The sequence below is a fragment of the Chlamydotis macqueenii genome, chromosome 2 (genome assembly GCF_036417535.1).
Source record: "Chlamydotis macqueenii isolate bChlMac1 chromosome 2, bChlMac1.mat, whole genome shotgun sequence".
In the NCBI taxonomy this organism is placed as follows: domain Eukaryota; kingdom Metazoa; phylum Chordata; class Aves; order Otidiformes; family Otididae; genus Chlamydotis; species Chlamydotis macqueenii.
The window spans coordinates 15,778,452-15,806,188 of record NC_141557.1 but is presented as its reverse complement, the minus strand read 5'-3'; the positions used below and the strand labels follow the sequence as shown (position 1 = coordinate 15,806,188).

At 38.5% G+C, this 27,737-nt stretch overlaps 1 protein-coding gene across 20 annotated transcripts in view; it reads left to right on the top strand.

The window, feature by feature from the left end:
- SVIL (supervillin) overlaps positions 1-27,737 on the top strand; it is a 138,249-nt gene that overhangs the window by 73,296 nt on the left and 37,216 nt on the right. For 8 of the 20 annotated variants that reach the window (XM_086742060.1, XM_086742059.1, XM_086742056.1 and 5 more), the window contains 15 exons: positions 1,592-1,683; positions 6,974-7,031; positions 7,159-7,310; positions 7,726-8,404; positions 13,069-13,152; positions 15,503-16,384; positions 16,717-16,887; positions 17,544-17,578; positions 18,721-18,782; positions 19,154-19,293; positions 20,061-20,156; positions 21,416-21,668; positions 23,148-23,171; positions 24,239-24,809; positions 26,771-26,990. In XM_086742060.1, coding sequence (XP_086598186.1) covers positions 7,024-7,031; positions 7,159-7,310; positions 7,726-8,404; positions 13,069-13,152; positions 15,503-16,384; positions 16,717-16,887; positions 17,544-17,578; positions 18,721-18,782; positions 19,154-19,293; positions 20,061-20,156; positions 21,416-21,668; positions 23,148-23,171; positions 24,239-24,809; positions 26,771-26,990 — 3,377 coding nt within the window. In that variant the 5' untranslated portion in view covers positions 1,592-1,683; positions 6,974-7,023. The remainder of the gene's footprint in view (positions 1-1,591; positions 1,684-6,973; positions 7,032-7,158; positions 7,311-7,725; positions 8,405-13,068; positions 13,153-15,502; positions 16,385-16,716; positions 16,888-17,543; positions 17,579-18,720; positions 18,783-19,153; positions 19,294-20,060; positions 20,157-21,415; positions 21,669-23,147; positions 23,172-24,238; positions 24,810-26,770; positions 26,991-27,737) is intronic. The other 12 variants (XM_086742070.1, XM_086742069.1, XM_086742068.1 and 9 more) reach the window with 10 other exon arrangements.

Sequence of the window (27,737 nt, the reverse complement as noted above, 5' to 3'; positions counted from 1 at the left end):
ATCCTCAGCCAAAAGAAGCAGAAAATGCTTTCAAATGTAGACTATGAATATCTCCACCTGGGGATTCACTAGAAGCTGTGTCTGTAAGGAAATAACATATTGTGAAGCTAGTAAGAATCATGAGTGTTGGCAATGTGGAGTTAGACATACAAAAACATGAGGTTGACTGTCAGAGTCTCTGCCCAGTCTCAACACACACACACTCATTTGCCTGTGGCTACTGTGTGCTATTTTTTAATTTTCTTCTGGGTATTTTTTAGTTTCATTAAAGCGGTTTTGCCCTGTAAGGATACACAGTTTTCTGTAATGGACAGCTTATTGCGGCTCTTCATCTTCTATTTTCTGTACTGGCTGACATTGCTTTTCTTGGCAGTACCTGGAATAATTTCTGTAAGTGCAGTTGTTGGAGACGATTTGCAGCAGGTGGCATGGTGCCTGAATGTGACACAGCTCAGTTTCTTTATTGTCATTTCAAGGGTTTTATTCTCTCCTCAATGTCTTACAAAGGAGTATTATGTAGTGATGATAAAGAAGCAAATACTTGTTGGAGTTCATGTAAAATGTTATTAGTCATTATATGTTAAAACTCTTTTGAATGAGAAATTTTCTTCTGGAATTATGAGTACATTTTTTTTTCCCCTATTATTTTTTTTCTCACCAAATATCCTTGATGAAAGGGTATTCAGCTCTTTAAAAAGCCATTTAAAATCTGTCCTAAGGAAGGATTTTCCAAAGCGAGGCTGTGCAATTTGTCTTACCAGAATGGCAGTAAATTGTGTGGCACATCGCTACCGTGGCAAAAGACCTTGGATCACTGTGGGGGGTTGTGTTTGTAGATGCTCATCTACACGGTTTACTAAAGGTTTTAAGACTAGTGTAAGTTTGGTTGGGATAATTTAGAAGTCATTATGGCAGAATACAGTTAATTCTCTCTGTTTTTAATAACTGGAGAGAAGAATTTCACTTTGTTTACCCACAAGGAGGAACATTTTCTACAAAAAGTCTCTGTAGACAGTTAGTATGTACTTTAGGCTATTATGACACCTACATTTTACAGTTAACATTTGTTCATTTAATGAACATACTTAAAGAAATATTTTATTTCATCTAAATGGGCATTTTTGCTATTTCGAAAAGACAAGGTATGAAATTAAATTATCTGCTGCTTACATTAGTTTATTATAACCCATATAAGAGCCAGGGATAAGTACAGTAACAACAATAGGGCATTTGTGCAGAAGGTTTTTAGGTAGAGTGTACATATAGTACTGCATTTGATGAAATATGTTTTAATAATTATGAAGAATCATTCAATATAGATTATTTCAAATATAATTGCTGTTAAAACATTTTGAAGGCAGTCTCCGGTCAGTAATTTAATGCAAAAATGTGTCACAGTTCCAAACTAGTTTCAAGTTATGTTAGGTTTGGCTTTGTGAGTTTCTTGGGGTTATTTCTTGTTTTATTCTTATGGAAAATATTTTCTTTGGTATCTCTGTTAGACTGTCTTTCAGTAAATTGGTTGCATCTTGGCTTGATTTGATTTGAAGCAGAAACATCCACAGTTCTGTAAACCAGATGTTGCTTTCAGTTTTCAGAAGGAGTTCTCATTTGAAGATAAAGAAGAACTTGCCAACAGCACAAAGGATATTGATGCTAATCTTTTAGCAGTACTTCCAAAAGGTAGGTAAGGGAGACATATGAACACAAGTGGTAATTTAACAGAGTGTGAAGTTTAGTCTATGCAAGTGCAAGACATAGTTAAAATCACTTAGACACAGATGTTTTGTAAATGAGTTTTCTTTTTCCTGTGAAGTATGCACAGGGGATGAACCACAGTACTCTTTTACAAGACCTTGTTACATCCCTGCTTCATAAAGTTCATCTTTGTTTACATAGTTTTCAATAGGTCAAGCAGTAGTTGAAATTCAAAACTTCAGAGAGGTTTCTTTGTAGTTAGATTAATACTGAATTCAAAGATATTAGCTTGGCTTGTAGTCATAGCTACTTCCAGTCCCCTTGAGTGGTTGGGAGAATCACTGTGCTTGCATGACCAACTGACTACACACTCAATTTTCATCTTGCATGCTAAAGGACCTGGGTTTGAGGATTATTTTGGGTGGGGTTTTTGTTTTGTTTTGGTTTGGGTTTTTTTTGACACAGTCGAGGTAGAGGTGAGAATTAATTATCTTGAATTATTTAGAGGAAATTGCAATCTACTTGGAAATAGTTCTTGACCAGTAAAGACTGACATTTGTCTGAGGAACTACACATAACTGGCATAAAGTTGTTCCCTTCACTCGGGGATGTTGTGGATCTCAGAACTTTGATTAAAATGATGTGTGTGTGTTCTGATGGTATTTTTACCCTTTTCAGACAAACTACAAGGCTAGATGCACTAATCCCAACATAAAGGAACTGACTCTTTCAGTGTGATTTTCTGCAGAGTTTCTTTAGAAAGGAGCCCTTCTTCCAGCATAACATTTAAGTGATATTCAAGTGATGTGCTTGCTTTTATAATATAATCATTACAGATGTTCAGAAAGAGACTTCATTGACACAATGATGGAATAGAGTGATATGCGTTCATACAATATGAACTTCCTGAGAGCACTAGTCTGTAAGAATACATACTCCTTCATTATTCCGTATCCTCAGCCTTAGAATCATACTGGCCAACAAGTTAATTGTGAGAGCCTTCGCTTGAGAAACATCCTCTGTAAGTTGCTTCTCAGTGAACTAAGTTGTATTCCAAGATGTCTATTTCCTAAGAAATTATTCTCTTAATAAAGACATCAGATTTGGTGTCTACCAGAATTAAGAAGAAGTTAGCAGTGAGAGGTGGTGATTACATTCTGAGGGGACTACTTGAGGCCAAACACTTTCCAAAAATCCAGGTTACATGTCCCATCTAGGGCCTGACCTTGAGCCAGATTTGCACATGTTGGTAAATCAGAGGAATATATTTGATTTTCAGTGGCACAGAGTCATCTGTGGTTCAAAGAGTCTAGCTGAAGTCTCACATATTGCTGTCTGCAGTTAAGCATTGAACATGTTAGTATGCCTCTGCTAACTTAAACAGAAGATAAATGCTTCTCCAACCTGGTTTATAGACCATCATCTCTCCAGGTGAGGAGAGGAGTAGGTAGGAACGAGACTGGTAGACTTCACTGTTATGTTAAATTTTCTTCAAAATGAGAACGGATATACCTGTGTTGCAATGGTTATTTACCATCTCTGAGAGGTTAAGCCTCTGACAGGTAAACTTGTGATGCACATCTGTTCAGGCTTTACGAATGTATATGGTCACTCTCTACTAGGGACTTCTGGAAGGCTTGATTTAGTTTTTACAGCTTCTGTATTTCAAAAATAAAACTGCTGTCACATGCCTGACACTTTATCCACATATATCCCTTCTGCTGTTACCAAAGAGGGCTTTCAGCAAAAACATTTGTATGCTGTATCAAATATTTCTGAAAGATTTCTGAATTCTATAAGAAATCTTTCACCTTAATTTGAGGAGGCTTAAGAACATTTTTATAAGGTACGTTCCAAATGTACTCTTTGGGGTTTTTTTTATTCTGGGACGAGCCATGAAAAAAATACTGCTTTTGCTAAGTACTAGTGTTACAAGATAAATTCTGCTCAGAAGGTCTACAGTTAACAAAATTAAGATGCCTCTTGGCAGTCTGTCTTAGAGGGTATCCTACCATAGCATCCTATTCAACGTCCTATAATAAAGCCTGAAGTTCAGGACTGTTCCTGAACTATGGCTGTTCTTCCTGTTGCCCTTTACTACACTGAGCAACATTGCTTATAAGGTGTGTTGGCATGAAGTAACTTAAATAAGGAGCATTTACAGTGAAATTAATTTTAAGCTCCTTAGTCTTTTCTTGTGTGCTGAATCAGATCTTTGTGTGACCTTTTAGGTAGACGTGCTGTCATTCTTTAACACTGTCATGAGTGTCTCTGAAATGGAGTGGTTTCTGATGGTCATGTGGAAGAACATCTCGTGAACAGATGGGAAATTGGCACCAAGATACTCAAACTGCAAACTGAAAAAGAGAACCCCAATCACCTAAGTTTGCAAGGGCCAACCAGTGTCCTTGGGAGTGAAATTTCTCCAACTGGCTTTCATGTTTTGCAGTCGAATATTTTGTTCAGCAAAAAGAAATCACTAGAGTAGATGACTTCCTGCATTTTGTCTTCTTTTTTGTGCTTCTTTTCCCCACCTTCCCAGAAGAAGAATATTGCTGAAACTCTTTTCACAAAAAGCTCTGCAGATGTTGGCCAACCTAGCTGAAATTACTGTCTGGAATCTCAAGTGTAGAAAAAGTGGTAAGGCAGCATAGACTAGAGCCATACTATTTTTGTCCCATCTTGTTTGGGAAGGTGTTGGAGAGATGCTTCATGAGGCCAGTGCTCTTTTTAGGACTGCAAAGCGGTAGTAGAATCTCTGGAACTTCAGCTAACATGTAGCAAGAGGGTATTGAGCTAATGCTGCTGGGATTTCTTTGGATGTTCCACATTTCTTGTATGCAGATGACTTATAGTCAAGTTTCCTTTTCTGGGCGGAAAAAAAAAAGATGACTGAAGTATATGAGGCTATCTGTACTTTAGAGCTTTACTAAAGCTGTGTAAAAGACCTGTTCTCTGATGATGGTTTTAGGGACTGTATAAATCGTTGACTTGGGAAGAAAAATGATCAGGATTTGGATGGAATGTGGTTTTGTTAACTGTGAGCTTTGGAGACCTTTGACCTGTCTGAAGTGGCAGAACAATTATGGGTTTTCTTTTGACCGTTTTATGTATGTATAGCCAACAGATGGAACAGAAAAACTCTAATAGCCAGAAGAACAAACTAAAACAGAAGTAGATTTGGCAGAGGTGAGAGCAAAGTATTTATGAGAAATCATTTCCTTTGGTGTGAACGTGAGACGAAGACTGGTTTCATAAGGCTAAGTTCTCTGTTTAATACAGTTCCATGGCTGGCACATCTTGAGTAGGCAGGGCAGCAGTGGGAACTGCTTATACATTGAGAGAAAAGTCTATGAAAACAGAATGTGAGGGCTCTGCTTTGCTTTGGTGTTGGTTCAGGATGCAGATTTTGCATTGTCCAAGTCCAGTTCCCATCTGTCTCCAGAGATCTGTGCCTGGAGCTTGCTGACTTTCAGTGGCTATCTTGCACTGTCAGCCTGGCCAACAGCATAGGCCTCAGTCTGCTCTGCTGCAGATGCTGAAGCAATGCATGGAAGAGGTGTCCCTTGGGTTAGCACTGTTAAGTAGATGCCTACTTAGTTATTCCACACTGCTAATTGCATCAAATGTGTTTGTGTTAGATTTTTTTCATGGCATGATCACAATCTATAACCTGTTTGGAGAAATTGAAGTGGATAGCTTGAATCTGCTTTGTGTAAAAATGTGAAGTAAAGGAGTTGTTTTGGAGAGTGGCCCAGCTGATTTCTTTCCCCTGTTAATCGCACATTCTCAGTAGGCACTCATCTGTAGCCTCAGACGCTATTTTCATAGCTCATTCATTTCCTTCTCCAAATAGTCATTATCAGAATGTATTCATTCTTGCTGAGTCAAGACGTTTTACCTGCAGTCCTAGTGACTTTTCGACACGTAAGGTTGATATGACAGCCAATGTCAATAGCATCTATCTATATCTATGACGTATTAGCACTGGTACTGACTACGGCAAACTGCCTGGATATGTGTCAGCTAAGCTCAAATCCTAACTTGGCTATGCATGTTAGGTTTTTGCAGTAGAGGAAAGGGAGAGAAAGTGCAGCTGACCTTTAAAAGGGTGGTGTTTCAATAATGTTTATCTTCTAAGTATTCAGAGCACTGAACTCTGGTAGGGGGAAAAAAAAGCTCATAGATTTACTTCTGCAGTGGTTTGGAACAGTGTCTACTAGACACTCATGACTCATCGGGCATTTCTGATGGCAGTCTAGGGCTGATTTTAGCAGGCTGTAGACTTAAGCTTACTTTAACTTTTGATCCCTGGGTCAACCGGATCAGAATCCAAGAGGTGCACTGCATCAGAATAGGCACGCTCAGCTTTTAGCTTCACATCTTTGCCAAGGCAATGGTATGGAGACCCTGAGGCAATGGACTCCCCCTGAGTCCATTGCATCCTTTGACAGCCTGGATGGTTTTTCTTCCTGGTGTTAAGAAGTCACCCCACACTTGTTTACGTAGCACTCGCTGCTCCAGTGTGGTTTGCAAACATCACTGATAACTGTGCACATATGCGTGTATATGTAGAGATTACTTCATCTATCATGCCTCTTGTTGGTTCACTACTATTTTGTGAACGGTGACAGCTGTCTGCTAGCACATAACACCACCAAACAGTTCAGGGGGAGAGAAGGAAAGTATGTTCAATTGAAACTACAAGGGAAAATTAGCAAAGTAGAAAGTGATTAACCATGCAGGGATATCAGGAGGGTACACAGTAATTTTCATTCCAACCATGAGTCGCTGGGATTCTTGGGATTTGCTCAATGTAAGGGAGTGGAGGAAAGTAAGGAATAGGGGACACTGTTTCTCTTTAAACATGGTCAGTCCTCAGCTTTTGTGTAGATAGCATAAGCAGTAATTCCATCCTACCTGGTTCTGAAACGGGTTACTGTAGCATGTAAGCTTGACATCAGTCAATCAAAAACCAACTTGCCCAGTTTATATTAGATCTTGAAAACTGCTAGGATGACATAGCAGATTCTAGCTTGGCCTGTAAGTACCTGGATAGGAGGGCTCCTTGGTGTTTACAGCTGTGTGCCTAATGCACTTTTAAAAACACAAGCTTCATGAACTAGGAAAACAAGAAGAAAATGCTTGTTCCCCAACAAAAGCTATTTCAAACCTCATAACTTTATTGGACTGTTATTCTAAAGCATTTTAGCAAGTTTTTTGGGGTTTCTGAAACTTAGTAGCTTATCAACTGTATAATCTTTTGTTGTCTCAGTTTCAGAATTAAGAAAACTGTTTGAACCAAACAACCAAGATTTTTTGGAAATGAAAAGGTAAAAAAAAAAAAAAGTCTTCGGCCCGTAGAACAAAACACACACCTGTTTTGTTACCTCCTCTTAGAAACTCTCCCCTTGAATCATCATTTGATGCCTGATTTCACGTTTTTCATGTCTTTTTCAGAAAAGAGAGAATAGCTAGACGCTTAGAGGGAATTGAAAATGATACGCAACCTATGCTTCTACAAAACTGCCCAGGATCAGTCACACACCGTTTACTAGAGGAAGATACACCAAGATATATGCGTGCAACCGATCCATACAGTCCCCACTTAGGTAAGTAGTATGTATCAGTCAGTCTTGCATTGCTGCATTACTTCGTGTTTACTACCCTATCATTTGTGCAGTGCATGGTGAGGAGGTTTATAGAAGAGCTATGGCTAGGTTTTTTTTTTTTTAAGTTGCCTTTTAATTCTCTACTTGTCTTATTTGAAAAAGGTTGATAATCTGTAATGTCTTAAAACAGTAATTTTGTATGAGACTCTTAAAGAATTGTAACTAAGACACATTTCTTAATTGTTTGTATGTGCTTTTGGAGACATAAGTGGAAAAGTGTAACGTGTCTGTTCAGTCACTAGTACACTTTGATTTGTAAGAAAATGGGAAGCTTTTAGTTCGCTTGATGTGGATGGTGGGCAGGATACTCAGAATTTTGGGATGGACTTGTTCATATATGTTGTACTTTTGACAGGAAGATCAAATGAAGAGGAGGAAACTTCAGATTCTTCTGTAGAAAAACAACCCAGATCATCCAGATACCGAGCAGAAATCACAGGAGGTAATACAGAGCCTTTGTATAGTACAGGAAACATGGATGTTCAGGAACTAGAGTCAAAAGCAGAAAGAATAGCTAGGTACAAGGCAGAGAGGCGGCGCCAGCTGGCAGAAAAATATGGATTATCTCTTGATTCTGATTTGGATTCTGACTACTCATCCAGATATACGCGGGCAAGGAAAGACAGCGTGGAAAGAAAGGCAGTGAAAAGTGAAAGGCAAGATGATGAAAACAAGGACTATGGCTCCCTGTATTTGTCCAGGACTGAGATGAAGGAGTCAAAGAGTCTGATCTCTGAATCCAAAGAGTACTCCAGCCATGAAAAAGATGGTGTTCCAGATAAAGACCACCTCTCAAATGAAAAGACTGATAGAAAGGCAGATGATGACAGTGCCATTAGAAAGGCTTCTGACCCTTCTGCAACCTTGGACAGTTCTGCCTCCCTTTCGCTCTCTGGACGAGAATCTTCCTCCTATAATGAAGTGCCAATATCACCAAAGCAAATCCCCAGAGAGTCCCTTTCTTCACCAAAGCGGGCAGCCTCACCAATCCATTTGCAAAATGACCAGCCCTTGCACAGTAACATCAGACAAAGGTAAGAGTGATTTTTATTTGTTTGTTTATATGGTAGATTTCTTTATCTTCATCACCTTCTGCAGCAGTGTCTACAGCATTTATGAGAATGTATTTAGTGGCTTTGGATGTCTCAGGCTGGACTGGTTTGGTTTATTGAATCACAGTGTGTTTCTGATACAGGGAGCTGGGTACCTATTTCTATGATTGAATACGTTCTTGGTTTCACTTTATATTTATAGAATTTATGCTAAAATTAGGCCCTTTGGCAGGGAATGGAATAACTGGTATATTTAAGATACTTACACAAACTAGAAATTTAAGCAGTTACAGTTCTAAATTTGGTTGGGTTTTTTTTCCATAACCTGTTAGAGCAAGCCTTTAACTTTTTCCTCTTTCCTGTAATTGTTTGGGTGAGGGTTTCCAAGTAAAGGCAAGCTGTTTCTCAGTGAAGATTTGAATAGCTTCATGAAGGTTTCTGCCAAAATAAAGCAGTTCCTGAGTTAACAGCTGAAAAGTGTCTTCGGTCAGTTGAAATAATAGTTAATTTGCTTTCCTGCTGTGAAAGTGTAAAAACCCTTTTGAAGTGTGAGAGTTAATCTTTCAGATAATATCTCTGTGTGTGTGTGTGTGTGTGTGTGTGGAGGGACAAAGGGGAGAGTTAATATTCCATGCTGAATTTGGAAAACAGCCTCCCTCATGCTGAATTACTTCAGTTTTGACAAATTTACTCCAGAAATAGGGTAGCCAGATCCTTCCAGAAGGAAAAAAAAATAGTTTTCACTAATTTAACATTGTAATTTCAGTGTAGTGCAAAACCAGACTGTTAGTGTTATGGTGACTGAAAACAATCTATGACTAAGAATTTTAAGTATGATTTTCTCTAAGTGTGATTCTTTAATTTCTAGGTAGGTGGATAGATGGAAGATAATAACTATAAAAACAAGTTAAAATATTGCAGCTAAATATGATGTAAATTGTAATGAGAACTCAGTTGTAAACGCACCTGTATCGTGCAGAGCAGTGCTGCCTGTTTCTAAAAAATTGAAATGAACTGGCATAAACTGAACTGCTTACATTTTTTTTTGCAGTAGGTTCAGAAACGAGCTACCTTGACTGGACTTCTTTATCCTTCCCATCAAAATCACAAAACTTGACTCTTATTTGTTGTGGACTTTCTTATTAACTCTCATAAGCATACCTTAAAGTTTGAATGAGGAAGCAATCTTCCACGTCAAAGGTTAACCACCTGGTAGATTAAGTCATCTATTTACAGTGCTTGTAAACTGCTCAAATGTACTTAGCCTTCTTTTTTGTTTCACTTTGTTGCATAGGACACACTCCTAGTAGTCTCTTAAATTTTTTTTTCATAGCTTTTCATTATCGGTGACTTCTAATCCTGCTCACTTTCTTTTGCATGGATACATGGCAATATAAGTGATCATTGAACTTTCCCAGTTAAGCCAAAATTTTAAAGGAATATTGTCATTTCAAAAAAAAAGCCATCAGAGGGAAAGCAAGTCAACATATTTAGGAAGTAATATCTTATATTTAATTTATGTTTTAAACTTACAATTCTGCTACTACAGTGAAGAAAATAATTGTTGCAGGGTCATCCATACAACTGAGACCAGAGTTGTACTGAAACTCTTTGAGCTGACTAGGTTACTCCAGGCTCCGAAATACTTGTTTCTGAAGCAGTCTCAACTCAAATATTACAAAATGTTATCCCTTATCTTCAAATGGTCAAGTTGAGATAAATCTCTTGACTAATCCAATTACTGATAGGAAGGGATATTGGAGCAATGGACCTTTGGCAGGTTGTTTTCTTTGTTTTGTAAGGTGAAGGAAGGGACAAAGTTTTCAGCCTTAGGAGAGCACTGAAACACTGAACAATGAAATGCCTTCGAGGCTGTTATCTCTTCCAACTCAGGAGAAGCTGCGCTGCATGCAGCATGGGTGGGATGGCAGTTGCTGGCTTGAGAGTGGCACCTGAATCCACTCAATTCACAGATTAGCCTTTAATCTGGAGGAATAAGGTCTCTTTATAAAGCTCTTTCACCTTTAGCTAACAAGTGTATTTTTTTTAATGCAGCTCTGTAAACCAGTTACAAATTCAGTCTGAGCAGGCTGAAGGCATTACCAAGTTATTCATAAATTCCAACTGTTTCTGCCACTTCTGGCATTACCTATTTTCTAATAATAAAAGATGCTGCAAAAGTTGAGCAGAAGAGATATAATTAAGGAAACTGTTTTTAATGGGAGCATACTTTTTCATTTGTTTATTTGTTCAAAGTTATAGTGTGAAACACTAAGGGACCAGCTGTGTTTCACAAGCACTGGAGACAGGCCCCTTCTGCAGGGTCTTCCTTTCTTTGAAAATTAGTTGTTCTCCATTTCCAGATAATGAAATGGCAAGATCCATTTTCAGGTGGATTCTGATGTTAGGGCAGTTCCAGAGTTTAAACTCCATCCCGTTTGTGGTATGGTCATTTTCACTTCTCTGCTCCGCAGTAGTGCTATACTAACAAATGAGAGACTGGGGCAAAAACAGCAGAAATAAGTCATAACTTAATACAAACGGGCAGCTGCATTATCACTACTTCCTAATTCTTTCTGGGCAACGCTTGGGTCGGTATTTGTGTAAAACAAATTTCCTACAATTACTATCTGTCTTGTTTTGAAGGAAATAATTTGCTCCCACCAAGATGTGGTGGAGCTCTTAGAGCAGCCAGGAGTTTAAACTTAGGATGTGGTCTTTTGTTTGCATACCTATGTAGGCAGTAGGTGGTATTTTAAAGACCAACTTGCCAATAGCCCGTTCCTCCTTTTAATACCCCTGACAACTTCCAGTGCCAGTGTACAGTACCAACTGGTGTGTGATATTCAGAGGTGTAAGAATAACCTCGCAGAAACTCTTGTCCCTGTCTCTGAGTTGTAAAGAAGTCTTTGCCTATTTCCACACAGTCTGTTTAAAGTTACTGTGTGGTAGTCTCCTATAAGGCCGTTTGCACGAGCAAAATAAGGGCTAATGCCAGCTGTCCAGGCATTAGCTACCATTTTGAAGTCAGTTCCACATTATACAGATTGCAAAATTATTTTTGTTACATTTAAATTTGCTGAGTTCAAATTGGAAAATAAATGCAGCTTGCCTTGGAATACAAATGAAAGCTTTGTCCCTTCAGTCCTAAGGAGACTTAATAATTAATCCTATTATCCATCACTGAGAAGACAACAAAGTGCTGAGAAGGTATCATTTGACATTTTCTGCATTTGGCTACTGAAGTGGCTGATTAAATTCAAAACAAGGCTTACATTCTTCTGATTGCTGTCTTCAAAGGATGAATGATCAAGTACAAATAATTGCTGCTTGGGCCATGCCCATGATAAAATGTGCCAAAGTACACATTACCAGACAAGAAGGAAGTCTGCTTGCTACAAAGCAATTCCAGCTACTGGGTCAGCTCCTGTGAAAGGTTTTTACCTCCTATTTCGTCAGTTCCTTTAGGAATTAAAAAATATTTGGAAAAACAAAAGATCTATTAGCAGTCGGTGTTTGACTTTGTTCTAAGCTTGATTTGGATAAGGTGACAACTGTAGGTGAGTTCTCAAATTTAAACTTATTTGCAGTAAGTGCACTGTTATCTTAAGAACAGTCATTGATTTGACCTTCTGCAACTATTTTTATTAAAAGACCAGCTAAGAAAAATTGAAGTAGATGGCCTGGAGCTTAATTTGGGATTTTCATCCCAAATGGCTTTAGTGCAATGCGAGGAGTTCTTTCAGGTGTAGCTGTGGGTAATGGAAAGCAGCCTGCCCATTTGTCACCTCTGTGGAGTTTGTTTGGAAACGTTAGTGTGGCCGGATAGTCTGTGCTTGTGATCTGCTGTTGCTGAGGGACTGCCGATGAAGGTGGGCCTTAGGAAAGTATTTGAGAAACTGTGTCTGCAGGCTACCTGCGTACCCTTTCCTGCAGAGCTTTTAAAAGTTTGCAGTGATCTTATTTCTTTCTATGCTTTCAACTCCAAAATGGGAACAGAATAAATTCAAGACAAGATCAAGTTAGGGGTTACTTTGTGTTTTAAGCTTTTGCTTTCCCCTGTCACCCAGTGACACTGCATGTTTTACTTGAGCTGACTGGGCTTGCGTTTCTGAAGTTTTTGTGAAACAGGGCTACAAGGAGAGAGAGGGGTTCCAGATGCTCCTGAGAATTTCGTAGGGTAGCCATCTGAATTTCCGACGTCATTAAATTCATATTACTACTTTGTTTTGGACCCAAGATCTTTACCATTTTAAACCACAAAATAAAGGAATGGTTTTAGCAGCTTTTCCAGGTGTCCTTACATAAACCCATCAATCCTACCTGCAATGGCAAATGGCAAAAATAAGATTCTGTAGTTGCTTTTGCTTCTAAAATTCAGGATGATATACACTTGGTAAAGTTACCTTTGCAGAATACTTAACATTCAGAATACTTTTTAGATGTTTGTGAAATTAATATCATAGTTTGTGTCACAGTTTATCACCTTTCAATTTGATTTATGTCCTGTGCTTTTATTTTCGTAAACAGTCCTCTGTAACTGAGTAATTAGAAAACAAAAAAAGCAATGGGGAGGGAAGATTGGGAGAAACAATGGGAGCATGTGTGGAGATCTCAAAAATTACCTGAAGTTCTGTTTTCTGTAGTAGTGCAGGGAAAGCAAAACCTGAATGGTTTCTTCAGAAAGATTCGGAAGGGGACACACCTTCACTTATCAGCTGGCCCTCCAGGTATCATGAAATGTAGCTGTGTGGCTAACAATCAGACTACAAACCTCTCCTTTCTTTGCCTTTACTCTGTCTTCGTTTAACATTTGCCTTTAATTTTCCCTAAACAGCAGCACATTAGAAAGTGTTGTTTGTTGTGGATAAACAGCTGTTGAAACTTCTCTGAAGCCTCTGCTTTTATTGTAACTTATGACCAATTGGTATGTTGATGAAGGAGCACAAATGCTGCTAGCTTCTTCCTCAGCTACTATAATTCCCTTAAGTTTTGTCGTTTCTTTTTTTTATCCCATTTTGTACTCTGCAAACCATCAGATTTTTGTAGCGCACACCAATCCATCTTAGCATTCCCTACAATTAATTCCTTGAATTCCAAAAGAGATGGTACAAGAGAAGTAAAAAATTCATATTGAAAATTAAAGCAAGATCTTGATCAGAGCTGTAAGCAGCTGCTTTCTCCCAGTTTGGTAACATACACAGTTAGCCCACCAACATGAGAATCATTGCAGGAAGACTCTTTTCTATGTTCCTGGTTAAAGCAGTTCTTATAACCCAGTACTAACATCAGTGTGGATGTTCTGGAGAATGCTTGGTACGTGTAGTTTAACGAATCACTTTTTCAGACTGAACACACTTTCTGTGCTTAATTAACTTTGAGAAATTTCCCTAATATGCACCAATCCTCAGAGATAAGAAACACCAAAATAATAGCAAGGTGGTGTTTAAGGTAACTTTAGATATCCTGAATTAATCTCTCAGATATTCATTTGCCTTTTTGCCTAAATCTTGCTTATATTTAATAATGTGAACTCAACAACAAATTCCTGTTGATAGCAAGCCTGGAATTGCACATACTTTGAGCTGGATTACTTACTTTCAAATAAAGAGCTAGTCTTTTATTGTACTTGAGTTTTTCTCCTTCCTCAGGATTAAGATAATTTTTTATACCCATTTGGGAAGGGAGGAAGTACAGGGCTCTCATTTTTAATACTGTGTATGCGATATTTACAAACGCTTGCCTGTAAGCTGTCTAAACACTGGTGTGGCTGTCAAACTGCTGGAGAGCTTTCCTGCAGTTGTGGTCAGAGAGGAAGGGCTGCTGCCCGCTGCCCGCGCTTGCCTTCCCCTGGTGCAGTTGTGTTAAGTGTCTGAAGGTAGAACACGACCCCCTTTTGCACGGATGTTACACACGTCTAGAGCTGCTTCTAGAAGATACACTGAAGTAAGGTAACTTTGGGGAACATTCCTGTAAGCTTTGCATGTTGGAATGTAATGAAATGTTTTAAAACAGAATGCCTGTTTTGGTTTTTGGGTTTTTTTTCTGTTTTTTTTTTGTTTGTTTTTTTTAATTCTTTTCTCCCTTGCAAGTTCTCTGAAGAGCAACAGCCATGCCATAGTTTTCACTTCGAGGCTTACACTTCTAACGTTTTTTCTCACTTACTGAAACAGGTTACACTACATGTAACATTTTAGATGTCTTACAGGATACATGAAAGCACAAGTAAAAAAGTCTCTGCCAAAACATCTGAAGGGCTAGGTAGAAACAACAATGTGGTTTTTTGGTCCCTTTCCCCAATGCAGGAGCATCTTAGTATGACATAGAATCATAAAATGGTTTGGGTTGGAAGGGACCTTTAAAGGTCATCCAGTCCAGCCCCCCTGCAAGAAGCAGGGACATCTCCAACCAGATCAGGTTGCTCAGAGCCTCATCCAACCTGGCCTTGAAAGTTTCCAGGGATGGGGCATCAACCGTCTCTCTGGGCAACCTGTTCCAGTGTTCTACCACCCTCGTTGTAAAAAAAATTTTTCCTGATGTCTAATCTGAATCTACCTCCTCCTATTTTGAAACCACTACCCCTTGTCCTATCACAACAGGCCCTGCCAAAGAGTTTCTCCCCATCTTTGGACGTAAGCTGCCCAGTGTTTAGACATCTTCAGAGATCTGGCTACATACATGATTGCCAATGGAATTTGCAATTTCAGGCTGAACCCAACACTTTGATAATACAAAAAGCAGTTTTGATCATCTTGTTTGTTTGAGACTATGGGTATGTGCTGTTTGATGAACACAGTTGTGACCTCATAGGAACATGCTGTGCGTTTTCAGAGCTTGCTCAGTTGCCTTCTCAGGAGTCGTGCATGCTTGGCGGCTTGTGAATCACTTGAACGTTTTTGAACAAAGTTACTCCTAAGATTTGGTGGGGAGGAAGGGGTTGCATCATAAGATTGGTTTCTTTTATGTATTGGTTGTTTTTTATTTTAATACGATGTTGCTGTCTGTCCCCACAGTAGGTGTCTGTTCCTTCCCAGATTGGGTATTGCTGTTCACAGCTTTAATCCTTTTTCTTTCTTAAAGAGTAAAAGTTAGAGAGAAACTGGTGAAAGAGGAAAGTGCTCGTGGAAGCCCTGAACTTGGCACAGACACAGTATCTCAGAGAAAATCCCATCCCGTGCCAGCCCACTACATGCCTCTTCAGACAGAAACATCTGCCTTTGATAGGGTTATAAACCAGCCCGTCAGTTCGGTCCGCCAACCAATACATGGCTATATTCAGCCTGCTGGCGTTGCTCACACGGCTCAGCTGATGGCAACAGAAGAACCAACAAACACCTCTGTTGGTAGCCTCCTCCTACCAGACAGTGTTAGCCTCTTAACAAAATCATCAGCAGCCACTGCATCAGAGAGTGAAAAGAAAAAGGCACTTGATTATGGAGCAAAGCCTGATGAAGAAGGTTCTTTAGAGGGTGACCACGCTTCCAAAGGCAGAAGACCAATTTTGCCATCTGAGATTCGCAAGCAAGGGAAGAACCATGAAGGCCTCTTTGGAGGAGAAATGGATACAGCCGTGGGGAGTTCCTCTTTCGCAAGCAAGCTGACAGTTAACTCAGAAGTTGAAAGGGAGCTGGAGTGCAATAAGAGGCAGGCTCCTGAGCAGCATAAGACCCCTGAGAACATAGAAAGGAGTGAAGCTGTTATGTACATACAGAGTGGGTCTGTATCGCAGCCTGCCAAGGCAAAAGCTCCTGTTCGGAAAGTGTCAACAGCAAAGCATAAAGTCCTGACTCGTTCAATGTCTGACTATACTGTGGCTCCTAAGCTAGAAGCTTTTAAAAGTAAGGAGAGCATGGAAGCAAATGCACCAAACGGTGAGATTGGCATGGTTGACACAAAAGTCTCTGTTGCCCAGCTCCGTAATGTCTTTCTGGAAACTGCTAATGCCAACAAGAAAACGGAACTGTAGGTGACATTTCAGACGTATTTTCGTGTGAAACTTGCACGTCCTTGGCAAAAATTACACACACTCAACAGCAGTTGTGTTCGGCACTTAAAGCACACAGCTTAGCTCTCACCAGTGTGTACTGGAGGCTGAGATGGTTTGAATCCCGCTTTTGTGCTTCTGCTTGCTCATGCAAGTTGTGATGTGGGGTAGCTGGAATGTGTACGTCTGCGCATGTTACCGGAGGAGCATGCAGAGTGATCTCTGGTGAATTGTTAAGATGCTTACATCTATGCTTTACTTCTCTCTCCTATTTTCTTTTCTATGCGCTTTCTATCATGTGGTTTAAAAGTGAGTCTCGGTTTGAGATGTCAACGGCAGGTAGCACTTTGTCTGCCAATGGTGACCGTGAAAGAGGGCCACGAAAGCCGAGGCGCTATTTTTCTCCTGGTGAAAATAGAAAGACTTCTGAGAGATTTAAAACTCAACCTATAACGTCAGCAGAACGAAAGGAGACAGATAGGTACGCACGTACATAGCTCTGCATAGCATTCTGGGGCAGGTAGACATGAACAAGCTTGTGAAGAGACTTTGTTCGTTTATTAGCGTAAACATTTTGCAAGGTTACTGTTTCTTTTTAAAAACAATCAAGTATTTGTTATAGCTTCTTATAAAATAAAAACCAGAACACCGCCAACAAAACCAATTTGTTGCAAATCCCCCCACATAAAATGGTGAACAGTGAATCATCATAAAGTACTATAGTCTGTCTGGTTCTGTCTAATGATAAATGCTTTTGGTTTTATATAAAGACTTTCCATCTACTCAGCTTTATCATTGACTTTTTTTTTTGTAAATAACCAGAGCTACGTATTTTATGCTAAAAAAGATGGCAGCAAATCTTAGGCTTTTATCTTGTGCAAAATGAACTGGAAATAATTTTCCTTTACTGTATTTAAGTTTGGCTGCAATTGCTTGCCTTTCTGCTTTATTAAAGTGGAAACTGCAATTGCTTGCCTTTCTGCTTTATTAAAGTGGAAACTGTTGAAACTTGAAAAATAGATGAAGTTGTCCCACTCTTAAGACTTTTGAGGTCCTGCTACTTGAGATGGAGTTTAAATTTAATTTTTGATGTCTTTTTTCCAACTAACTTTTCTCTGTTTGATAATTTTTCACTAGGTCAATTTTGAGTGCAGAAATACCAAATGCTGAAGGTATGTTACTGTACTACTTTCTAAGGAAGAAATCGGAGCAAATGTGTTTTGTTTTAACTGAAGAACTATATTTGATAATGCAAACCAAGTCCACTTGAAAGTAACTGTTGTTACCTATAATATATTTGAAGTACCACTTTTCCTTGGGCCATATTTACTACAGACTTGATTTCAGATTCATTTAAGTCCAAGAGTCTGTCTGTGGATGCTGAACTTTGTATAGGAGGGAAGGGGGAGAAATGGCTTGATACTTTTCAACGTAGGGTTTGGTTTTTTTTTTTTTCCTGATTTAGACAATTAATAAGCTAGCTGATGGGAAAAAATACACATTTCAATCAGTAGTGGTCTATGACTAATAACTAAAAAGCCTTTACTGTAGTGTGAAACTGATATTGGTAATGTATTTTTTTAGCTAAGGAAGTTGCAAGATGCTGGTAATTAAATTATACAATTCAGTCTGCCATCTTGCTTCTCTTTCTCTCTTGTCACTCTTAGCAAGTCTGGCACAAATTAAGTAGATAATCTCATGAGTAGCTAAATTTAGATTTAATGTCTTATGCTATTTGAAAGTTGATACTCTCTGCAGCTTTGAGATGCTGGCTCTTGTATCTGAAGGATGCTGATTTTAGCTCCTAGGGATACTAGTTGAGCCTCTCAAAAATGGGACACAAGATGGTAATCAGAATGACCAACTTCTAGGAGAGACTATCTTGTATGGTCAGCTAGTAGAAAAGAGATGTTCTGTACAGCAGGATGAATACTGACTCTTAAGACAATCTTTCAGTCTAATTATTTTCTTAGTCCATGTGTTATCATAGACTAATATAATAAGTTTGATTATTCATAAGAGGTTGTTTGTATAACTTGAAAGCACATGAACTGTCCTGAAGACAAGACTTGTTCTCAAATCCTGTTAAGGATTTTCCTCTGATGCAAAACATGTAAATACAAGTAAAGTTTACACAGTTTGGTTCATGGTGAGTCTTTTGTTAAAAGGGAGTAGCAGCCAGCTTACTTGCTGGTAGTGCTTCTTGTCTTACTAAAATACAGTTTTTGATGAGTTCAGAAAAGCCCTGGTACTTAATATGAGCTTGATTCATTAAGTTCAGCCTCCTTTTTTTTTTTCTTTTTCCGTTGTGTAGATGAAGAAAAATTGGATGACCGAGCCAAACTAAGCGTAGCTGCAAAGAGGCTACTTTTTAGAGTAAGTATTACATTTTCTTAATAGGAGGCCGATTTAAACATTTCATATACAAGATGCTAAAGAGCTGAAGTGCATTAGAATGAGGTGTGATGCAGTTAACCAAGTAAAAACTATGTAACTTTTTTTTTTTTACTTCATCTCACCTGCCTACACAGTAGACCTGTCACTGTAAAGCCTTCTTTAAGAATGCCATTTAGAGAGATGAGTAGTTAGTTTTAACTCCGTGATGCCTACTGTGCAGTTACAACCTGCTTCTAATTCAGGGATGAGCATTTGGAAAATTTGCTACTTCACGTGCAAGAAACGTAAAAAGAAAGTGCTGTTCTGGAACTTTTCTTCCATAGTTTTAATTGCAACATACATCCTCTTAGGAAATGGAAAAATCATTTGAAATGAAAAATATTCCTAAACCACCTACAAGAAGTTCAGCAGTAGAGAGAAGGCTGCGGCGTTTGCAGGATAGATCGCACACACAGCCAATTACCAGTGAGGAAGTGGTCATTGCAGCTACGTAAGTCTTGTACATATCTTGACTCTCTGATTCCTGCTTTTAAATCTGGGAATGAGTTCTGTATATGTGGTGTTTACAACTTTGGAGCAAGGAAAACATTTATTGTTAAGGGCCAACTTCCTTGAGAACCACAGGGGGAACTATACTGACATTCCTTTTCAGAAGTAGAGGGACTAGCAAAGCATAACTTGTATGAACTCTAATTTGGCAGAAAGCTTATGAACCTGTAGATTAGATAAACGGGATTAGTCATAGCATTGGTTTCTAACTCAAATGAAGAAGATACTTTGCGCCGAGATAATTTACTCTGCACAGTTTCTTACGGAATTTATTTGTGCTGGGGAAAGCCTTTTACACTCTGAAATCTCAAATGTACTTTTTGGAAATGTGTTTCTTGCACTCTGGTCATACATAATGAAATTTTCCTGAAAAAGAAAAGTCATTTTTGGGGAAAACTAAACAAAGGTGAATGGATGTTCCCTCAATGATCTACTGAAAGATGGCTTGTGTTATGGATTAATGAGTGACTTCGAGACAACCTGTTTGCTCCTCTAGGCTTTTAGTTCTTTCAAAGTATTTGAAGTTATTTTGCAAAGGTCGCAGCAGATAACTCAGTTAATTAAAAATCATTGCTGTTTGTTTTTTTTTCTGTTTTGTTTTGGTTTGGTTTTGGTCTTTTCTGTAGTTAACACTTAATGTATTGCTTTTCTTAATGCTTTTTTCTTCTCTCTCCCTGTGAATTTTCCCTCCTTGGCAATTCTTTAAAGTGAATCTACCCCTGCTTCACGTTCTGTGAATACCCACACAGTAGTGACAAGAGTACCTAGTCCCACTGTAGTTAAGAGCACTGTACAACCTATCAGGTACTGGGGGGGATAAACATGCATGTTACATGGAGCACAAGATTCCTCAATAGCAGATGCATCTTTAAAGTTTTGAATGTCTTTTGAATGTGTCAAGTCAATACTCGTTTCAAGAATATTTAAAACATTTGTCAACTTCATTTATGTTTGCACGATAAAACAATGCAGCTTTTTTTTTTGCCAAGCATCTATTTTCAGGACCTTTCTAACTACACTTACCTGTTCTAAAAGCATATTCTTTTTTGTGAAAGAAAGAAATTTGCATGTGAGCAAACCTAGCAGAACCCTCTTTGTCCTTGTACTTTTTTTTTTATACAGTAATGTCATCTTGAGATTAAAATACCAAAGCTGGGTGCTTCATTTCACAAGCAGTACATACCCTCTTTGTCTGTCTCTACATATATTTCTTTTAGTTTGCAAAATTAAATGAAAGATAAGAAATTGCACCACCTATAGGTAAAGTTACAGAATACTGTTTGCCTGTTCTGAATGAGAGAATTTTAGCAGAGACCACGACAGGAAAAAAAAAAGAGAATACTACTAATTCCATAAATAGGAATGAAAGTGAATAAAATGTATTATTGTAGAGGTGAATAGAATATATTATTGTAGAGACAAATACAGCTGCAGCTTTTATGAATAAATGTATCTGCCTTCAGCATTGGTCAAACAATCTTCAAAATTAATGAAATGTATTTCAAAACTATTTTTTGTTGTTGAGTTACCCCTGATAACTCAAAACAAAAGACAGTCTGAATTCTGTTCTGCTTCAAATTACAAGAGGCATTACAATTTATGCTAACCTAAAAGCAGCGCTAACTCGGAGTTTAAAATCAGTCTTTTAAATTTTTTTATCATATATGTTCCACAAATTATTCTAATAAAATTGAATTTTACATAAATGGCACTGTAGGACCCATGTTTGTTCTACAGCAGGCATCTTAAATGTCTCTCTGTAGGTCTGTATTCTGTGTAAAGAAACTGGACTGAAAAGTCTGTTTTCAATCTTGAGTTCCCCTTTTAAAAAATTGTTGTGTTCTAATCAGGTGAAATTGTGAATGAAAATTTAACTTTTTTTAAATCTTCAGCTGTTGAATTAGAATTCATCATGCCAATGTTGAACCACTGCATAACCACTTAGGCTGCTATATTACATTGCCTATTGTGCTTCATGTGCAGTTCTTCTGCTTCTATCAGGGTGAGATTTTAAAACTTCATAATGACTTCTTCAGAACTCATTTCCAGTTCTGTTTCTTCAGCTTGCAGGCATCAGCACACCAGAAAATTTTAGCTAAAGAGGAGATAAGAGCAGCCAAAGAGGCGATGGGGCAAGATCAGTCTGATGAACCAGATTCTTCCACCTTAAGTTTGGCAGAAAAGATGGCTTTGTTTAACAAACTGTCTCAGCCAGTATCCAGGGCCATCTCCACAAGGAGTCGAGGAGATATTAGGCACAGGAGAATGAATGCTCGTTATCAGACTCAGCCAGTCACTCTTGGAGAAGTTGAGCAGGTAAGTGCAATCTTAGCTCTTTTTCATTTGTTTCGTTTTACTGGAGAAAACAGCTTCAATGTAAGATGCCGTAACAGCAGGCCTTCTCTTTGCTCTGAGCTACGCACTGGGGTTGTGACGTATTCACAGGAAAAAGCTTGTCAGAAAGCAGTCTTCTGACATTGAGGAAAAACATCCTCTAAAATGTTCAACTTCATTGGTTTGTTTTTCTTTTTTAAGTAATTCAAGAGTATATAATCTTCCTGATTAGTTCATGCTGTACCTTTCACAATGTCTCTCTTTTCCGGTAGAATAGTACATGTCTTCTAAAAGTACATTCCTGAGTAAAGGGGTAAAAAAAGCATGATGATGTGTCTCACCTTAGATGTCTTTTCAGGGAATTTTGGAGCTTTATCATGCACAACTTTCGGACGCTTTCCTGAAAGCACTATATATTTCCATTATTAGTCAGGATATATTCTGTCATTTTCTTCTGGGAAGGAGCATTGATTTTTATTTATTTTATTTTTTTTCTTTCTCTAAAAGCAGAATATTTTTGAAATTCAGAAAGTCATGGTCAAAATTAAATTATTTAATATATACAGTGGAATTTGGGTTCCTGTTCTGCAATACTTCATGTAATTGGAACTGCAAAGGAATGCCTTTGTAGTGAAGTTTGAGCATAAGATGGCCCAGCAGTGGTCTTTCAGAGCTGATGTTCACAACAGCAGAAACATCAGTCCCTGAGTATTACAACTTTAAAGGAAATCACTTTTAACAGTGAAGCACAACTCCTATGCATATCATATTTCTAGGGATCTGGAAGAATCTGAGTGTTCGGAAGTTCTTACCTTTCTATATGCTTAATTCATGATTATTATAGTAATAATTTATAATAAAAGAATAATGAGAACCATATTGGTGCAAAACTGTACAGATATATAACCGTACTTTATGCCTACTTTACTTAGGTATGAAGTAATATTAAATATTGGACAAACTTATTTCAACAAGATTTCCAGACTTTACATAGTCCTCTTTCCATTCATTTTCCACATAGCAACCACTATCACAGTCTGGCCTCTTTAATGATTGTGTCACTAACTTTTCAACAGAAATGGGCTGTGGCAGATGGGAAAGAAGTGACAGTCACGTTATTTTAGCACACTTTTACAGTACAAATTTGCTCTTCGAGCAAGGAAATCCGGAGGAAGCATGTTTTGTCCTCTCTTTCTGAACCTAGCAGAAGAAACCAGAGTTGACTCTAAACTGGCTTCAATGGGAGTGTATTTTCAAAAAGACTTTCTATAGTGAGCTGTTGATTTGGAGTGTTGGGATGTTTTGAGATGCAGTTACAGTTTTTCTAGGAAGAAACAAAAGAAAGGTATCAAAATAGATAACTAGAGGTTACGTTACTGAAATACATAATTGCGAATGTAAGTCTTGTAATTGAAGCTGAAATCCTTTTGCTGATCTCCTCTAAATTTCTAATTCTGATAGATGCAATGGAAAAAGAATAAACTGGTAATTATTTTCTTAACCTTTCTTTGGAATCTTTGAGCTAACATAGTAGCTTTTGCTCTGCTTTCTGATTTGTTTAATGAATGTCTGTGTTGTCCATGCTTTGTGGAATTTGCATGTGCGTTTTAAGTTTTCAAATTTCCTCCTACTGGTGTGACTTTGTCTATTCCTATTGCATGCTGTTCACTAGCCCTGCAGATTAAGAAAACAATCAAAAAAGCCAAACAAGAAACCTCTCCCGATGTGTACGAGGCATGTTTGTCAGTCTCTTTCATAGCTTTTGTCTCCTTTGGAGAAGATAAAGTCAAGCTCTGCCTTTCAGAAAAAAAATCTGCATCTTTCCTATCTCTAGGAAAACTTTATAAAGTGATTATGTTACAGGAGCAGAACAGATAATTGACCCGCTGGGGAGGCCAGCAAAGCAAATTTGGAGGTTTTTTAATATGCTTCTTCGATTCAAACACTTTGCTTCGAGGTGTACATGACAGCCAATGTTTATATTTGAAAAAGTCTTAAGACTAACAGTCCTGCATGAAGGTGATTTACGTGGCAGAAGCATCAGGAATGTCTGCCCTATGTAGGACAGCATGGAGCAGAGTTTCTCTGGCGCTGAGCTAGCTCCAGAGCTGGAAGCTGCGTAACCCTATCAGAGCAGAGCTGTGCCAAAGCTATTTAGTCCTGCTAAGATGCAGAGTTGATTAGCCTGGGCACATGGCATGTCATCCGACGTCGGGAACCTGAACTAATTTCTTCCCCCAGTGCTGCACAGTACCATGCCAGTATGACCCTTTTCTGGAGGCCTGACACAAGGTCATGTTGCATGCTACACATCCACCCTTTCTTACTAAAGATGTTGCTGTTGACATGCAGTCGTTTCTTTCCTGAGTAGAATAATCCATTTGCAGCCAAATTATGGGGGCATTGTTGCTCTCCTTATCTCTTTCTAGTCTATATTTATAGATCACTATAATCATACAGAAGCACACCTCTAAAGAACTGATGTGATTAGACTGTTTTCGGGAACCGGTGATTTCAGAGCTTTTAAGTCAATTTTTTCTTTTTGTTCATAGGTACAAAATGAAAGTGGAAAAATTACTCCCTTGTCAACTGCAGTCGCAACATCGGTTTCAACGATGGCATCTGCTCTTTCTCCGTTGTATGCTGGAGACCTGCACACAAAGACAGCTAGTGATGGAAGCGTGAGTGCTGCCACTAGAGCTGATCTGAGATTCCACTCTTCAGCAGAAAACTTGGACTCTTCAGGAAAACGCACACAGAAGTCAGAACAGTGGCAGCCCTCCGTGGAAGCACTAGAAAGCAAAAGGCCATCAAAGAAGCACGAAGAAGAGAGAAAGAGGCTTCTAGCACATGAAGATAATGAAATTACAAAGTACAGCTCCTTTGAGGAAGAAACCACACATCCTGTTCCTGAAAAACCAGGAGACTACCATAAAGAGACAACATACAGCTTCCTGAGGAAGGGCAGCATGGAACTGTTTAGTTCACAAGCACTTTTTCAGCCTCTTGAACAGAAGGAAATCACTACCAGCATGCAAGGGAAATGGGAAGTCAAAGAAGGCCAGTCCTTTGAAGAAAAGATGGATTTGGAAAGTGTTACGAAAAGCAAGACTTTGCAAAGAGGTGCAGTATATACTTGCTATTGGTGTATTCTCATTCAGAAAATGGTGGTGTTTCTCTAGTTTTAAACATCTTCATTTCAAGCATTGTCAAGGCTGGTTATGTTTCCTTTTTTTAACACTGCTTAAAAGTAGAGAAATGCCTGTAAAATCTTAAGTTTTACAAATAGTTTTCTCTTTATTATTCTTTCACTTCTTCAGCATTTAAAGATAGATCAATTTTATGCAGATTTTCTTACTTTAAAATAAGTGGTATTATATGCTGAAGCTAAGATTTATCCTTTCCTCTTTGGCCCTTGCCCTCACCCTCCAAAGTGCTGAACAAACTAAACTTACTGCTCTTAATTGTTGCATCTCGTGCATATATAGGTCTGTATTAACTACATATGTACCTATATAGTGGTACCTATGTACTACATATGTACCTATATAGTGGGTAATTTTCAAATAACTAATTTTGCAAAGCTACTATTATTTTCTGATTAAATATAAAATAAATAATTATCAGAACAATTACATTTCTATATGCACAGCACAATTCAAGCTTAATGAGTAAAGTCACTCATCTTTAAATAAAGTGCTTTGGAACTAATCAGTCAATTTGGTCGTTACATAAAGTCTTCTATTCTGCTGAATTTAGAAGGATGTTGTATTATTTTTCTGTTTTATTATGATGGTGCACAGGACCACGGTACCCTGTAGTGCTAGAAGTATTTTTATTTTCATCCTGTGAAGTTAACTTATTTTGAATTTAATGGTATTCGAACAGGCATAGGGAGGAAGGTATAGTTCTGCCTGTATTCCTCAAAAGCAGTGTCTATTCCATCCAATTAACTTTTAGTGACTGCAGGAGAGATGGAGACTGGAATAAAACAGTATCAGAGATGTTGTGCTTACAAAATTTCAAAAAGAAAAATGAATATCGCTTAGATTTGGAGCCCTCAATGTAAGAAGGACATGGACCTGTTGGAGAGAGTCCAGAGGAGGCCACAAAGATGATCAGAGGGCTGGAGCACCTCTCCTACGAGGACAGGCTGAGAGAGTTGGGGCTGTTCAGCCTGGAGAAGAGGAGGCTCCAGGGAGACCTTACAAGCAGTTCCTAAAGGGAGCCTGCAGGAAAGATGGGGAGAAATACTTGAGCAGGGCCTGTTGTGATAGAACAAGGGGTAATGGTTTTAAAATAGAGGGAGGTAGATTCAGATTAGATATAAGGCAAAAATGTTTTACTCTGAGGGTGGTGGAACACTGGAACAGGTTGCCCAGAGAGGTGGGGTGTTTCCTTTCCCTGGAAACATTCAAGGCCAGGTTGGACGGGGCTTTGAGCAACCTGATCTGGCTGGAGATGTCCCTGCTCCTTGCAGGGGGTTTGGACTACATGACCTTTAAAGGTCCCTTCCAACCCAAACAATTGATATCTGTAATGATGCATTTATCTTTTAAGACCGTTTTTCCTTTGATTTAACTGCTGCTTGAAAAAACAAAACCAAAAAAGCCGCCAACACCCTCCTAGAAAATAACACCTTTATTAAGCTATTAAATGTCCTCCTATTCTACTTAATTCATTAGACTGCTTTACCACTTAAGTTAATTTCTTATTTAAATTTTGTCTGCTTCTCTTCCTCTGCGCTTTGTTCCCCTCTCACTTTCATCTCCCCATTTGTTTTCCTGTTGATGTGGTGACAGGAGCTGCAGTTTGTGCCTCATCCATATGAAGTTCAGAATTTTGTATTTAACATGCTATTCTCTGGCTTCGTGTGAACTTCAGTCACAAATGGCCAGTATATGGAGCAGATAATATTGCACGATTAATCTTTGTCCTCTAGCTCAGTCAGAATTTTTTTCTCTGTTAGGGTAATATGTGATTTGAATGTTAAAAACCAGATTTGCTGCTTCGGTGTTAGTAATGTAAAATATCCTTGAGAACAGCACTAAGTCTAATTCAGCACTTCTCTTTTGAATGGGCAGACCATGCTGAACCTACTTCTGAACTCGCCAGCACATCAGCGATGAGGACGGTTTCACAAACTGCAGCTGCGGCATCCTGTAGACTGCAGGAGCTCTCCGAGCAGTTGGAAGGCAAATTTTATAAGAATTCCTGTGAGATGTTTTCCGTTGGAGAGAACAAAGCACAAACAACTGAGGATGTCCTGGATAATTCCAGCAAAACTATGTCAATTAAGGAAAGGTACTTAAATTTCACTTTTTAAAAAATGTTCTCTATAAATACAGTTATAAGACTGATGGTATAAAAAGAAGCTTTAAATCTGTTTCTGAAAAAGCTAAGCAGTGATTATTAGGCTTTATTAGATATCAAATACTAACAGCAGAAACATGCAGCTAATCTGCCTGACATGCTTATAAAGCAGATGGTGGTGAATGAGCATTACTGTTCAAGAGAACCTGGTAATCTGATTTTGAAAGAGCCACCTGAATGATCAATAAGTAGTTCAGAAAATGAAAGTTGTAAAAGTACATGTTCTAGTTACATTTATACTTATATACTCAATATACTTCCCCAGGTTCTGCTTTCAATTACAATGGGTATAATCAGATTAATTTTCTTCATAGCTGATTTTTTGTTGGTCTGCAGGAGTCTCTTTTAAGTAAGCTCAGTACAGGGAGTCAGGGATAGACCCTATAATGTTTCCCTCTATGCTTCAGAAATTCATGGTTGCCTGTTTGACTTCTGTGCATTTACTGTAGAGATCTTTAAAAGGGTAATAAGTCAGACAGGTTTGTGGGAGTATTAGAGATATTTTTTCCAACCCAAGGTCATTGTGATCTGAAACAAAATGTTAAGTGTTCTGCGCTTGTGCAGACAGTAGGAGTTCATGGCTGGAGCTCCAGTAGTTGCTATAGTACTTGTAAAAGTCATCCTCATTTAGTTAAAAATTTGAGAGTATGAACTCGGCCCCAGATTTTAAAAGGATCT